At 41.1% G+C, this 15508-nt stretch overlaps 1 protein-coding gene across 6 annotated transcripts in view; it reads left to right on the top strand.

Annotated features, from left to right (window-relative positions):
• The first annotated feature begins 7982 nt into the window (after positions 1–7982).
• Positions 7983–15508, top strand: part of LOC101602550 (splicing factor SWAP) — a 99771-nt gene continuing 92245 nt past the window's right edge. For 3 of the 6 annotated variants that reach the window (XM_004668869.2, XM_004668868.2, XM_045156458.1), the window contains exons 1-3: positions 7983–8346; positions 10697–10866; positions 11449–11580. In XM_004668869.2, the coding sequence (XP_004668926.2) occupies positions 8129–8346; positions 10697–10866; positions 11449–11580 (520 nt within the window). In that variant the 5' untranslated portion in view covers positions 7983–8128. The other 3 variants (XM_045156460.1, XM_045156459.1, XM_045156461.1) reach the window with 3 other exon arrangements.

Genomic DNA, 15508 nt, shown 5'->3' with positions numbered 1-15508 from the left:
TTTACTTTTTGATAGAAGAGTGTATTTTGTTGTTTTTCTGCTCATTTCTTCCCCTACGCTGCTTTGGTGTGGCTATTATGCCACCATCTTGCATAGAAACTTATCTTGTTGCTCAATTTTAAAGACTTGATAACATTTTCCTCATGTTTTCTGTTGCTATAGTGATAAGCCTAATAGCAGGGAACTTATGCAAGTTTATTTATCTCACATTACCAAAGGCTAGGCAGAGCATGATACCAATATCTGGTGAGGGCTTTCTGCTATTTCAACATGGTGGAGGACGCCAGGCACAAACTCAGGACCTCACTATTGTTTAAAAAAAAAAAATTCACTTTCTCAACCCAACAACCCTTAATTGGAATAATTATTTATGAATGCGAAACCAAAGGTCTGACCTCCAAACATCATTAGCAAACAAATTTTTCATCTAAGTTTCTAATACATAAAATTGGGGAGTACATTCAAACCATACACCATTCACACACATCATCTCATTCCCACACACATACAAAGAAGTCATATTATGGAGAAGGAATCCCATGCACAGAAAATACATTATCAGGTTGGAGACATGGCTCAGTTGTTAAGGCACTTGCATACAAAGCTTAATGACCAAGGTTTGATTCCCCAGTACACATGTCAAGCCAGATGAACAAGGAAGTGCACACAACTGGAGTTCAGTTCATTTGCTGGGCTAGAGGCCCTGATGTACCCATTTTCATTTAATTACTTTAAAAAAAGAAAAGAAGAAAAGACAAGACAGTGTCCATCTTGATGTCATACAGATTTACAGGTGTGGAAACTAATGGATCTCCACTCACCCACTGTTGGTGGCATACTCATGTTGTACCAGCTACCTGGGAGGCTGACATAAAATTGATGTTTGAGGTTTGCCTGGCAACTAAGGATGATGCTATCTCAGAAGATAAGACACTGAGGACACTCAACACCTACAAAATCAGAGATCCAGAGGCTCCTAAGAGCCCACCACTGAAGTAGACTTAAAATGCTCACACCATGGCTCAGGAAATTTTGCAGAAGAGGAGGTGGAAAGACTGTTAGAGCCACAGTTGGGACATTATGCACACAGACTTTGCCTCTGCCCAATAACTGAATGCTGCATCCACAAGTCATGACCCATAGTCCCCATTGGGTGACCTGCATCCCCAATGAGGAAGGCCCCTTTGGAAAAGGGGCAGGGATAAGGGAAAGAATGGTACAACAGGTGTTGTTTACATGCTAAGTGTGTCCATAACTAATGAAAATAAATTTTTAAAAAAGAGGGCTGGAGAGATGGCTTAGTGGTTAAGCGCTTGCCTGTGGAGCCTAAGGACCCCAGTTCGAGGCTTGATTCCCCAGGACCCACGTTAGCCAGATACACAAGGGGGCACATGCGTGTGGAGTTCGTTTGCAGTGGCTGGAGGCCCTGGCACGCCCATTCTCTCTCTTCCTCTCTCTCTCTCTCTCTCTCTCTCTCTTCCTCTTTCTCTGTCTGTCTGTCGCTCTCAAATAAATAAATAAAAATAAACCAAAAAAATTTTTTACAAATTTTTTAAAAAGAAAATTAAAAAGTGTTGGGGGTGCTGGAGAGATTGCTCAGTAGTTAAAGGTTTTTGCTTGAAAAACCCACCTACCTGAATCCAGTTCCTCAACACACATGTAAAGCCAAATGCAGGGCTGGAAAAATTGCTCAGTGGTTAAAGGTCTTTGCTTTCAAAGCCTGATGGTTTGGGTTTGATTCCCTAGTACCCAAGTAAAGCCAAACACACAAAGTGGTGAATGACTGTTTACAGTGGCAAGAGGCCCTGGGGTGCCCATTCCCATCCTATCTATCTATCTACCTACCTACCTACCTACATATGCAAATAAATATTTTTGTGCTTATAAAGCCAGATGCAAAAAGCAACACAAACATCTGGAATTAATTTGCAGTGGATAGAGTCCCTGGTATACACACACACACACACACACACACACACACACGTGAAAGTTAAGGAAAAAAGTGTTGGGTCACCTGAAGGAGTTAATGTAGCAGGTCAAAAATTCAACCTCCTATTGGTGAAAGCCAAGAAATGTATTAGGAGATTGACCTCTGCTATTTCAACAACCCCAGGGGAGCCAGATACTTGTCTGGGGACCTGGGAATAAAGAAGTTCAAAGAAGATTGCTGCCTTCACACCTGCTAATGCTTCTCCCATGCCCCCTCTCCTTGAACATAAAACCTCCTCTGTCCACATGCTAGGTGAACATCTCACATTCCAGAGTTTCTGCTGCTGACACATAAAGTGTCTATGATTAGACTGTCTTCCAGTGAAGTCTAATTCCTCTGTTGTAGATATTCCAATATGTCTGGTTATTTTTCTAGCGGCACCCTACAAGTTCAGGGACTATTGCAGAAGTATGGGAAAAAAAATGTAGAAAGGGAGGACTGCTTTGCAATATTGTCTTCAAGACACCAAGTGGCTGCAGTATTCATGACCTCACAGGGACTGATGCTACCTACATAAGTCCTGCATAAATGGGAGGGAAAAAATGATGATATCAAAATAGAAGAATGACTGCTTGGAAAGAAAAGATTCAGAGTGAGAAGGGGGTAGAGTTAGGGTGACTCAACCCCTGAAGGTAAAAAGCCCAGGAAAGTTTGCACATCCTAGAAATCAAATATGATTTAACTTCTTATCTCTTGCCTAGTTCCCCTAGACCTGTTTTTTCCACAATTAACCAGGACCCTTCCTAGGAGGCAGGTTTTTCATAGGATTTAATTAAACATTGTGGTTGGTCAGGTTCAGCCCCCGGAACTTGGTGTCAGGGCTAAATTCTTCCTGAGACAGCTCCTATCCCTAACCAACCAGCTGGCCCTCTGGTTCAGCTGAGTCAGAAGACAGCCCACCTCCACTAAAAGGTTACAAATATCTTTGCAAGGAAAAGCAGGCTCCCTGATCACTTGGAACTTCCAGCTGTGGGTGAGTTTTTCCCTCAGCTGGGCCTGGGCTGGAGGAGAGCCAGGAGGACCCCCTAGATCTTCTCTACATGGGCTCTTTTATCCCCTCTAGTTCCCCACATGGCAGGAGATCCTTCAACTTTCTTTTCTCTTTTCTTTCTACACTTTTTCCCCCAGGCCCTGCACATGGGACATTTGCCACATAGGTGCCTTTTCTTGGCTCTGTACTTCTCTCAATAAATATAGTAATTTAATAATTATCTCTCTCAGTCTCATTTTTACTCAATTCTTTGATTAAAATTAGAAACAAACCTAGAGTTTGGAGTTCAAAAACTTTCCTGGTTGGAGCCGGACGTGGTGGCACATGCCTTTAACCCCAGCACTCAGGAGGCAGAGGTAAGAGGATCGTCGTGAGTTCGAGGCCACCCTGAGAATACAAAGTGAATTCCAGGTCAGCCTGGGCTAGAGTGAGACCCTACCTCGAAAAACAAAACAAAAAAAAAAAAAAAACTTTCCTGGACCCCTAGTATCCCTTTACAAAAGAAGGGAATGGGGAGATGAGAATAAAGAGGGTGGTGGAAGGAAATTATGGTCATGGAATATTGCCTATATCTACAGAGGTTGTCAATAAAAAGTTTAAAATAGTCAGGTATGGTGGTGCACACCTTTGATCCCAGCATTTAGGAGGCAGAGGTAGGAGGATCACTATGAATTTGAGGCCAGCCTGGGACTACAGAGTGAGTTCTAGGTCAGCCAGGCCTCGAATGAGACCCTGTCTTGATATAGCTCAGTAAGAGTTATTGACTAGCATGTGTGAAGTCATGGGTTCATTCTTAGAACTGAAAAATAAGGGCCGGAGAGATGGCTTAGCAGTTAAGTGCTTGCCTGTTAAGCCTAAGGACCCTGGATCGAGGCTTGATTCCCCAGGACCCACATAAGCCAGATGCACAAGGGGGCGCATGTGTCTGGAGTTCGTTTGCGGTAACTGAAGGCCCTAGCATGCCCATTCTCTCTATATATCTGCCTCTTTCTCTCTCTCTGTGGCTCTCAAATAAATAAATAAAAATAAATAGAACTGAAAAATAAACTGGATTATCTCAACTTTAAGCCAAGAGAATTGGGCCTCAAGTCTCACTCTCCGACTAAAAATTAAGGAGTCAAAATTCAGATAGGGCTGGGAGAATCATAATGCCTATTAGGGAAATTATTGCTATTGTTTTGCTAAATGCATATATTATGCCCACCAAACTCTAAACACATGTGTTTATGCCCATATATTAATGCCCAGCAAGCACCAGAGACCTGGGGAAGGGAGTTCACCTACACAACACCCAGCACAAGTGATCAGATCAGTGACCCAATAACCCAGCCAGTCTACCCGAACCCAAAGAGCAACAAAGAGAGACTCAAGCAGGAGCACAGCATAATTGAGACTAAAACCATCCCAAAAGGCAACTGGGATTATACCAGGTCAGTACCCACCAAGTGAACCAGCTACATAGGCTTTAATCAGAAGTACTAATTGCACTTTACATGTCAGGATAAATTATATGTTAAATCTGATGGATGGTTGGATTTGCCATTCTTAAATAAGCTATATTTTGGGCTTCTCATTTGTTGCTTCCTGGTTTATAGTGCCTTTGTTTCCTCTTCTGACATTCATTAGGAAAGAGTCTAACATGGTCACAAGCTGACTTGGAACCCTCAACAAACCAGAAAGCTTAGCCTCCTAGTTGACAGGATTAAGGGTGTGGGGCAACACACATTCTAAGGGAGAGTGACTTTGTTTGAGGATCTGGTAGTCATAATGCCAGCTTTTGCATAAATACTCTGTGCTGTTTTTCATTGAATGTGTACATTTTTTAGGTAATTTTAGAACCCGTCTGTATTTTGTTCCACTCAGCCTTCTTGAATACTCTCATAACAGGCAAAGCCAACATCTAGGGTCACTTTTGTGGTTACCCTGAGAGTTTTAAGACCCATACCCAACACCTTAAGCTCCTACACTGAAGATATATAACATCAGATTGATTGATACATCTAATAATACTGCAGCTAATTAGAAAATATAAGCAGTAAATTAATCCAAGATGCAAAAATATATACATTATAACACAAGAAACACAAAACTTTAAGACAATATAAATCCACCAAAAAGTATTAATGAATCAGAAATGACCTTCAGTGAGACTGTTTAGAGGAAATGCCTAACAAAGACTTCAAAAGAATGATTATAAATATGTTAAAAGAAATCAAAGAGGAAAACAAAGGAAAAAAAGAGGATATCGAAAGAATCAAAAAGGACACAGGAAACCAATTTAATGAAATGAGGAGGTCAATATAAGACATAAATAAGAAAATGAAAGTAATAAAGAAAAACCAGTCAGAATCACTAAGAAACAGTCAATGAAATTTTTAAAACTCTGTAGAAAATCTAACCAGTAGAATGGATGAAGGAGAGAAGAGTTAAGTTAGAAGACCAGGTGGCAGATCTAATACAGTCCAACAAAGAGAAAGACAAACTAATAGGAAAGTATGAATGGGAATTTCAACATATTCATGACACTATGAAAAGATCACACATAAGAATTCAGGGTATAGTAGAAGGAGAGGAATTTCATTCCAAAAGCATAGTTGGCATTTTCAATAATATCACAGAAAAATCTTCCCCCAAATTGAACAAGAGATACCAAAGAAGATACAGGAAGCCTTTAGAACATGAAACAGACAAAACCTGCTAAGCAAATCTCCTCACCATATTATAATAAAACTACCAAACATAAAAACCAAAGAAAATATATTGCAAACAGTTAGACAGAAAAATCAAGTCACATACAAGTCCATCAGGATCACAACAGATTACTCAACACCAACTTTAAAAGCCAGAAGGAATTGGAATGATGTATTCCAACTTCTAAAGGATAACAACTGTCAACCAAGGTTACTTTATCCTGCACAACTATACATCTAAATAGACAGAGAAATAAGGACATTCCAGACCACAAGCAGGCTAAATGAAGATTTTAAGACAAAACCAGCTCTACAGAAAATACTTGAAAGGATCCTCCGTGCTGAAGAGAAAGAAAAACGCACATATAAGGAACCTGGAAAAAAACAAACCATACTCAAATACTACTTAACACAACAAAGCAAAGGTAAAACTGGAACTACAAAACAAGAAAAATGGCAAAAATAAATATACATCTATCAATAATAACTTAATATGAACGGCCACAATGCCCCAACCAAAAGACATAGGTTTGCAGACAGGGTTAAACAGCAGGATCCTGCAATTTGTTGCCTCCAAGAAACTCACCCTTCTACAAAGGATGGACACCATCTTAGGATGAAAGGTTGGAAAATGGTGTTTCAAGCAAATGGGTCTAGAAAACAACCAGGTGTGGCTATTCTAATATTTGACAAGGTAGACTTTAGTCCAACATTAGTTAGGAAAGATAAGGGAGGTCACTTTATATTGATTAAAGGCACATTCCAACAGGAGGATGTTACAATCCTAAATATATATGCACCTAACATGGAGTCTCCCAACTTCATCAAACAAACAGGATTAGAACTAAGGACACAGATAAAACCAAACACAGTTGTAGTGGGTGACTTCAACACCCCACTCTCATCAATAGACAGGTCATCCTGGCAAAAAATAAAGAGATGAAACTAGATTAAATGAGATCACAGAACAAATGGACCTAACAGGTATATATAGGACATTTCATCCAAATGCAGCAGAATACACATTCTTTGCAGCAGCACATGGAAGATTCTCTAAAATAAACCATATATTAGGACACAAAGCAAATCTTAACAAATAGAGGAAGTTAAAAAAAAAAAAAAAACAGATGGAAAAACTATAGCCCAGTATCTTGCACTGATTTATACCTGTAATTCCAGCACTTACTAGGCAAGGTTGGAGGACTACCACGAGTTACAGACAAACCTGTCTCAATTTAAAAAGAAGAGGAGTGCTAGAGGGATGGCTTAGCAGTTACAGCATTTGCCTGCAAAACCAAAGGACCTAACCAAAGGACCCAGGTCCGATTCGCCAGAACCCACATTAGCCAGATGCACAATGGGGCACGTGTGTCTGCAGGTCTTCTGCAGTGGCTGGAGGCCCAGGCGTGCCCATTCTCTGTCAAATAAATAATATTTTCAAGTGCTGGAAAGATGGCTTAACAGTTAAGGTGCATGCCTGCGAAGCCTAAAGACCCATGTTCAACTCTCCAGATCCTACTAAGCCAGATGCACAAGGGTTGAGACAAGCACAGGGTCGCACATGGACATTAGGTGGTGCAACCATCTGAAGTTCCATTGCAGTGGCTGGGGCCTTGGTGCACCAGTTCTCTCTAAATAAAAAAAATTAAAAAATAAAAAAAAAGAATACACACACGTATATATATGTATTTCTTTTTTATTTTGTATATTATACACACACACACACACACACACATATATATTATGCATTTTTTTTCAAAAAAGAAGAGGATGGGGAGGAGGGGAAGGAGAAGGAAAGAAGAGGAAGAAAAAGAATTAAAAAATAAACTATTGCCCAGACGGAAACATCCGGGAGCTCTATTTCGGGACAGGCCACAGCGCCCTAAATCCCGCCATGTGCGTGCATTGGCTTGCAAGCCTTGGAAAACTTCCGAGGCTGGGTGTTGGGGCCAATTAAGAGTACAATGAAAGTGAACCCTCTTAAACGGGAAAGAGATCACTGGCCGCTCTGCAACAGTTTGGACCTCAAGCTGGAAACCCAGCCCGCCAAGATAGATGGGGGCCACCTGTCTCAGAGGAAGTCGACGACAGACGCCACGCGGCGCTTTCGCCATGCCCTGGATGGCCGTCCAAATAAAATAAAATAAAATAAAATGCTCTCTGTGAACAGAAGCTCCAATCATATGTAATCTGATAATTTTAATGCGAGAAATAATACCTACATCTTTTTAGATGTTCAAACCAATCGGAGTCGTGGCGAATCTGCCCTGTCTTTCCGGAAGTGAGACGTTCCTCCTACAGGAAGTTGTGTTTCCTCCATTTTGTGTCCCGCTATGGCGGCGATGTTTAGGTTGCGGCGGGGATGCGGCGCTTTTGACTGAGGACGTAGGCCAGACAAGACACAGAGGAGGTCGTGGGGCACTGCAGCCGACCCGGCCGGACCCCGGGAACGCTGTCATGTACGGCGCAGGTGGAGGCCGCGCCAAACAAGAGAGGAAAGGCAACGCAAAGGAGGAGGCCGGACAGGGTGGCGCCGGCGTTGGGGGCAGCCGGGTGGAGCTGCTAGTTTTCGGTTATGCCTGCAAGCTGTTCCGGGATGACGAGCGGGCCCTGGCCCAGGAACAGGGACAGCACCTCATCCCCTGGATGGGGGACCACAAGATCCTCATCGACAGGTCGGTTCCTCCCCTCCCTCACCCGCTTGATTTCGCCTGATGTTGACTTGATGACAAGGACCGAAAAGGGGTTTTACGGTTCCTGGGGATCCGGGGGCCTCCCCGCCCCACGTCCCCCGGCGTCCGGGGGGAGGGTACGGTGAAACCGGTCCTAAGGCTCCGGCGGGAGCCGGCACCGCGCCTGTCGCCGGAGGCATCGACTCTGCTCACGTAGCCCCTCGAGCCTGGGCAGCCGCTGGCGACTTCGCGCGGTGGAAGCTGTGCGGGAGGGAGTCCGGGAGCGCGCTTTTGTTCCTCCGAATCGCCGCACGCTGAGGCCACGGGTAGAAGCCTCTTTTGGACCCCGTGAGTTAGCCTGAACCGATTCTGACCCGGCGCCTTCTGGCCAGCATGACTTTTGGCGCCCGGCGAGCCTCTGTCCCCGGGATAATCCGACCGACCGCGGTAGTAGGTGAAGTTTGCCAGCAATTGGAGGCCGGTCGACTCTGTGTGGACCCTGACCTTGCTCTTAGGGATAGCAATCTTAGGGCTGGTTTCACTGTCTGCTTTAGCGGAAGGGAGGAGCTGGGTTACCTCTGTTTCTTTTTCAAATCACACCTGCTTTGGAGAATCACCCTGAGGGTGTTCGGCGTTGTGGGCGGAGGGGCGGGGCAGGGGATGTCTAAAGGTGGTTGATTTGAAAAGGATGACATTACATGATGTAGGCGGTTTGCTCCCCCCTCTTACTTTTTCAGTCTCCCTTTTCTCCTCCCCACCCGGGTTTGGGTTTTCATTTTCTCACATTGAGTTAATGCTGTTTCTGGGGCCCTGGACTGAAATGCTAAACTGACCAACCATTAAGCTGTGAATAGTCTTTCCAAGTGAAGGAAGCCCATCGTTTGAGACAAGTAAAACTGGATTCTGCAAAGACCTGGAGCATACATGACTAGGGATGACCTGAACTGATGAGAGTGGGTGTGTTAATGATCAGTAGGCCTTTTGCCATCCCTCACTAGGAAACAAGGAAAGGACTTGTGAAGGGAGTGTTACAGGTCAGATCAGCTTTGGATCTAAGGGTATGGCTCTGTTCAATTGCACTATACCTGTGAACTGTGTATAGCCAGTGATGTTGCCTGAAATAATGAGCTTACTTCCCAAGCATTCTTTGTGTTATGTATTAAAGTTAGGTAACCACCAAAGTCTCAGCTCCTTACACAGCTTCTGTGTTTTGTACATAATTTGAGTTAGGCCTTCCAAAACTGGTGGGGAGCAAACACCACACATGTACATGTGTAATATTTTAAAACAGAAATCTGAATTTGTTAGTTAAGGAGGTTTACATCAAAGTAAAGCCAATTTTAAGAATTAATAAAATGAAACAATTGGGGTTCCATGGAATTTTTGGCCTTTTTCCTGTAAAAGCATTTCTTCATTAATTTGGTCTCCATTACAAAAGTCAGTATTGATAAATTAGGCAGACTTTTATTCATCATTCTGTATTTGTTTTGCAACCCTAAATCTGGATGTTTAAAGATTACAAATTTATTATCTGAGAGTTGCACATTGACCACATAATCATCAAATGATATGTTAAAAGTATAGCAGAAAGTTCTTGTTTTATTCCTAGTTTGTAAAGTGCCTAGTGGTCCATGCAAGAGAAACACAGATGTGTCTTCATTCATTTCATTTCCTGAGGAATAAAGTTTAAGGGAAATACTGATGCTTCAACCTTCTAATGATTTTTACCCTGTTTCCAGTGAACCTCCTTAAACTGCATGTATATGTCACTGTTCCTATGTATGTGTGTCTCTCTACCACATAACCCAGCACTTATTTCCTCAGCCAAGTGGCTAGGGGCGAGCCTAGCCAAGATTTTACCTCCAATGGACGCAAGTTTCTTTGGTGAAGATCTCTCCTGAGAGTTCGGGACTAGCAGGAAGAAGCGTGGAAATTTCGCCCGTTTGGTTCTGTCGGATAGGTATTTATGGACTCGGTCTGTGTGAATGTAAGCTGTGATATTTAACTTCTCAGAAAAAAAATTTTTTTTTTTGCAAATTGCATTGAATGGTTGACCAAAGCATACACGGTAAGAACCGCTAGAAAGGGGGATACATTTATGCTCTGAAGGATTGTCTGCCTTTAGCTATAAGCTCTGTTGTGCTGTAGAAAGGACCTGAGATTGTGTTTAAGATGATTTCATTTAAAAGTAGTAGAGCTATGACTAGCCATGTTAAATATTAATCTGAAGAGTTTTGCCTTTGGTTTAATACTTTATTTCACCACTTTAATTGGTAAGTATATACTTAGAGTGTTACACGCAATCAGCCTGAGTGTTGACTTCCTTCTGCTGACCAGCATGTTCGCATTACAGATACGACGGGCGTGGTCACCTGCATGACCTCTCTGCCTACGATGCTGAGTATGCCACGTGGAACCGAGACTACCAGCTGTCAGAAGAGGAGGCACGGGTAGAGGCGCTGTGTGATGAAGAGAGGTATTTAGCCTTGCATACGGACTTGCTTGAGGAGGAGGCAAGGCAAGGTACTGCTCAAGAAAGACTTATTTTAGCCACACCTTTTTAAATTTTTAAGTATTTAAAAGATTTATTCCCATTCATTTTTTTATACTCACTCTTTCTGATATTATCTTGACAGTACCCAGTGGATTGGAAAAACAAGAGTCTTTGCGTTCTGAGAGGACCTCAGGATAGTTTATATGTAGAGCCACAAAGAATTTTCCCAGCTTTTGAGGGCAGACTGGGATTTGAAAAAAACAAAAACAAAAAAAAAAAAACTCTTTAACTGTTCTTCTTTAACAGTATCGTATGAATTAAAACTAATGTTCTTGTTTTTGCTTTAATAATTTTTAATACAGCTCTTAATCCCAAAATTTCCTCAGCAGGAAGAAATTTTCCATAAAAGACGTATTCTGCTGTCTGTGGGTAAACATGTACTGGCAAAAGTACATATTGATAGACATAAAGTGTGTAGTTGCATAAATGTTTTGCCTCAAAAAGAGGTTGAAAAATGTGTTGTATGCTTTACTGGTAGCTACAACTTTACAAATGTATAAAACTTCTTAGTGAGCCCACTTTTGTTAATAAAATTCTCATTTTTATTCAAGAGGAAGAATACAAGCGATTGAGTGAAGCCCTGGCAGAGGATGGGAACTATAGTGCCGTGGGGTTCACTTACGGCAGTGACTATTACGACCCATCAGAGCCTACAGAAGAGGAGGAGCCTTCTAAACAGAGAGGTAAGAGGAAGATAGCCTGTCTCACGTGGACACTGACCATAGCACCACTGAGACACCAATGGGGTTCCTTCTTTTTGTGGAATATAACTAAATTAGAGAATGAGTTGGTGGGTGGAAAGTGGATTCAGACTGGTTAGCTGTGCTGCATCCAGTTTCTTGTTTGTGCCTCTTAGTGTAGGTGATAGCAGGCTCCCCACTTTAGGTTCTGGATTGATCACTCTTTGTCATATCCTCAGTGATTTATTTTGGAGGCATTGCAAGATGGGCCTTCACTAGGATACATTAATGTTTCCTTTCCTTCCTACTAACTGCTTCTACATAGCCCTTCCTCAGTGCAAATATCTAGTGGAAAGATATTCATGGGTTTATTATTACTAAACAAAAAACACAAGATTGTTAATGTAAAATGAAGGTTTTGGTGGGTTCTGCCTCACCCCAAGTTGTGGAACTTTAAGTATTATATAACAGCAATACCAAAAAAATCCAGGCTTCTATAGTATAAGAAGAAATATCCTTACTTAACTTTTGTAAACCAGGAGAGCGCCATTATCATGATAGCACATACCAGTCTTCCTTTGTTAGTAACAGTGGTGTGAACCTCAGACACTATGATTGGTCAGTTTCAATGAGAATCTGTTTAAAAAGAGGAAAGTGGCCGGGAGAGATGGCTTAGTGGTTAAGGTGTTTGCCTGCAAAGCCTAAGAGCCCAGGTTCAATTCCCCAGCACCTATGTAACCCAGATGCACAAGGGGGTACATGCATCTGGACTTTGTTTGCAGTGGCTGGAGACCCTGGTGTGCCCATATATTTTCATTCCTGATGGCTAGGAATGTAGAACATTTCTTCAGGTGTTTATATGCCATCTGTATTTCTTCTTCTGAGAAATCTACTTAGTTTCTTAGCTCATTATTTAATTGAGCTGTTTGATTTCTTATTAGTTTTTTTGAGTTCTTTGTATATCATAGATACTAATCTGCTGTCAGATATATAGCTGGCAAAGATTTTCACCCATTTTGTAGGTTGCATCTTTGCTCTATCCAGTGTCCTTTGCTCAACAAAAGCTTTGTAATTGATTAGTGATTTTATTGTCTAAGCAGTTGGGGATATATTCAGAAGGTCATTGCCTATACCAGTATGTTGAAGGGTTTCCCCTACTTTTTCCTGTAGTAGTTTCAGAGTTTCAGGTGATATTGAGGTCATTGATCCATTTGACTTAATTATTGTACATGAGAGAAGTGACAATCTATTTTCATCCTTCTACGTGTATACATATCCATTTTTCCCAGCACCATTGTTAAAGAGGTTGTCTTTTCTCCAGTGCATTTTGATCAAAAATCAAATAGCTATAGCTGCCCGGATTTACATACATCTCGGTCCTCTATTCTGTTCCATTGATACACGTGTCTTTCTTTGTGCTAGTACAATCCTGTTTTTGTTACTATAGCTCTGTAGTATAGGTTAAAATCAGGTATGGTGATACCACCAGCCTTTGGCTACTTAAGGTTTTTTGTGCTTCCACATGAATTTTAGGATTATTTTTTTCTGTTTCCATGAAGAATGCCATTGGAATATTAATGAGGATTGCATTAAATGTGTAGATTGCTTTTGTTAAGATTGACATTTTCACAATATTGGTTCTTCCAATCCTAGGACATGGAATGTCTTTCCTTTTCCTAATGTCTTCTGTAATGTCTCACTTGAGGGTTTTCAAGTTTTCATAGTAGAGATCCTTCACTTCCTTGGTTAAGTTTATTCCAAGGTACTTTTACTTTTTTTTTTTTTTTTTTTTTTGGATGCAGTTGTGAATGGGAGTGCTTCCCTGATTTTAACCTCTGCATGTTTGTTGTTAGTGTGTAGGAAAGCTACTGATTTCTGTGTATTTATTTTGTATCCTGCTATGTTGCTAAAAGTGTTTATCAGCTCTAACAGTTTGCTGGTAGAGTCTTCAGGGTCCTTATATATAAAATTATATCGTCTGCAAATAATAACATGATCTTTTTCCAATTTGTATCCCTTTTATGAGTGTTTCTTGTCTTAATGCTGTACCTATGTCTTCTGATACTATACTAAATAAAAGTGGGGACGGTGGACACCCTTGTCTTGTTTGATTTTAGTGGAAAAGCTTCAATTTTTTCCCCATTTGCTTTTATGTTGGCTGTAGGTTTGTCACAAGTAGTTTTTATTATGTTGAGATGTATTCTTTCTATTCACTGTTTCTTTAGAACTATTATCATGAAGGAATGTTGGATTTTTCAAATGCCTTTTCTGCATCTATTGATGATCATGTGATTTTTAGCCTTCAGCCCATTATATATAGCATATTATATTTATCAGTTTGTGTATGTTAAACCTTCCCTACATCTCTGGGAGAAAGCCTATTTGGTTGGTGTGAATGATCTTTTTTTATTCAAAGTAGGATCTCGTTCTAGTGTAGGCTGACCTGGAATTCACTATGTAGTCTAAGGCTGACCTTTAATTCACTGCATTCCTCTGCCTCCCAAGTGCTAGGATTAAAAGGTGTGTGCCACCATGCCCAGCAGAATAAACTTTTTGATATATTCTTGTATTCTATTTACCAATATCTTGTTGAGAACTTTTGCAGTTATATTCATGAAGGAGATTGACCTGTACTTTTCTTGTTCTGTCTTTGTCTGGTAGAAGGAGTCTTTCGTAGAAGTTTGGTAGGATTTCTTCTTTTTAAAATTTTGTTTGTTTTTTATTTATTTGAGAGAGACAGAGAGAAGGAGGCAGAGAAAGAAAAGCACACCAGGGCCTCCAGCCACTGCAAACGAACTCCAGATGCATGCGCCCCCTTGTATGTCTGGCTAACATGGATCCTGGGGAATCAAGCCTTGAACTGGGGTCCTTAGGCTTCACAGGCAAGCGCTTAACTGCTAAGCCATCTATCTCTCCAGACCAATTCCTTCCTTTTTTTATGGGAAAGTTTGAGAAGTGTTAGTTCTTCCATGAAGGTCTGGTAAAATTCACCACTGTATCCATCTAGGCCTGGACTTTTTTTAGTTTAGTGATTTTTTTGGGTTTTTGAGGTAGGGTCTCACTCTAGCCCAGGCTAACCTGAAATTTACTCTGTATTCTCAGGGTGACCTTGAACTCACAGTGATCCTCCTGCCTCTGCCTCCCAAGTGCTAGGATTAAAGACATGTGCCACCATGCCCAGCAGGAGATTTTTGGTTATTATTATTGCTTGGATCTCTCTACCTGTTACAGGTCTGTGTAAATGGTTAATCTCATCTTGATTTGATTTAATTTTGGTATGTCATGTAAATCTAGGAAATTACCTATTTCTTTCAGATTTTCAAACTTAGAAGAGTATATATTCTTAAATTATGCCCTTAGGATTTTCTGAATTTCTTTGGTATCTATTGTAATCATGCCTTTTTATCTCTCATTTTATTAATTTGTGTCTCTTCTCTCTTCTGGTCAGATTTCCTAAGGGGTTTATCAGTCTTGTTTATCTTTTCAAAGAACCAACTCTGTTTCATTGATTTCTTTTTTTTGTTTGTTTGTTTTGGTTTCTATTTCATTAATTTCTGCCCTAATCTTTACTGTTCCTTCCAGTCTATTGATTTTTGGTTTGCATTGTTATTCTTTTTCCAAGGCCTTAAGCTGAAGCATTAAATTGTTTACTTGTGACCTTTCTATATTTTATTTATTTATTTATTTTTTGGTTTTTCGAGGTAGGGTCTCACTCTAGCTAGCCCAGGCTGACCTGGAATTCATTATGTAGTCTCAAGGTGGCCTTGAACTCACAGTGATCCTTCTACTTCAGCCTCCCAAGTGCTGGGATTAAAGGCATGCACCGCCTCGCCTGGTGACCTTTCTGATTTCTTAATGGAGGCACTGTCTTCATTGTGTCCCAAAGGTTTTGGTATGTTGTCTTCTCATTATCATTTGATTCTATGAATGT

This window comes from Jaculus jaculus, chromosome 8 (assembly GCF_020740685.1).
Source record: "Jaculus jaculus isolate mJacJac1 chromosome 8, mJacJac1.mat.Y.cur, whole genome shotgun sequence".
Classification (NCBI taxonomy): domain Eukaryota; kingdom Metazoa; phylum Chordata; class Mammalia; order Rodentia; family Dipodidae; genus Jaculus; species Jaculus jaculus.
The sequence above is the reverse complement of the archived record's forward strand: the minus strand, read 5'-3'. Positions and strand labels throughout refer to the sequence as shown.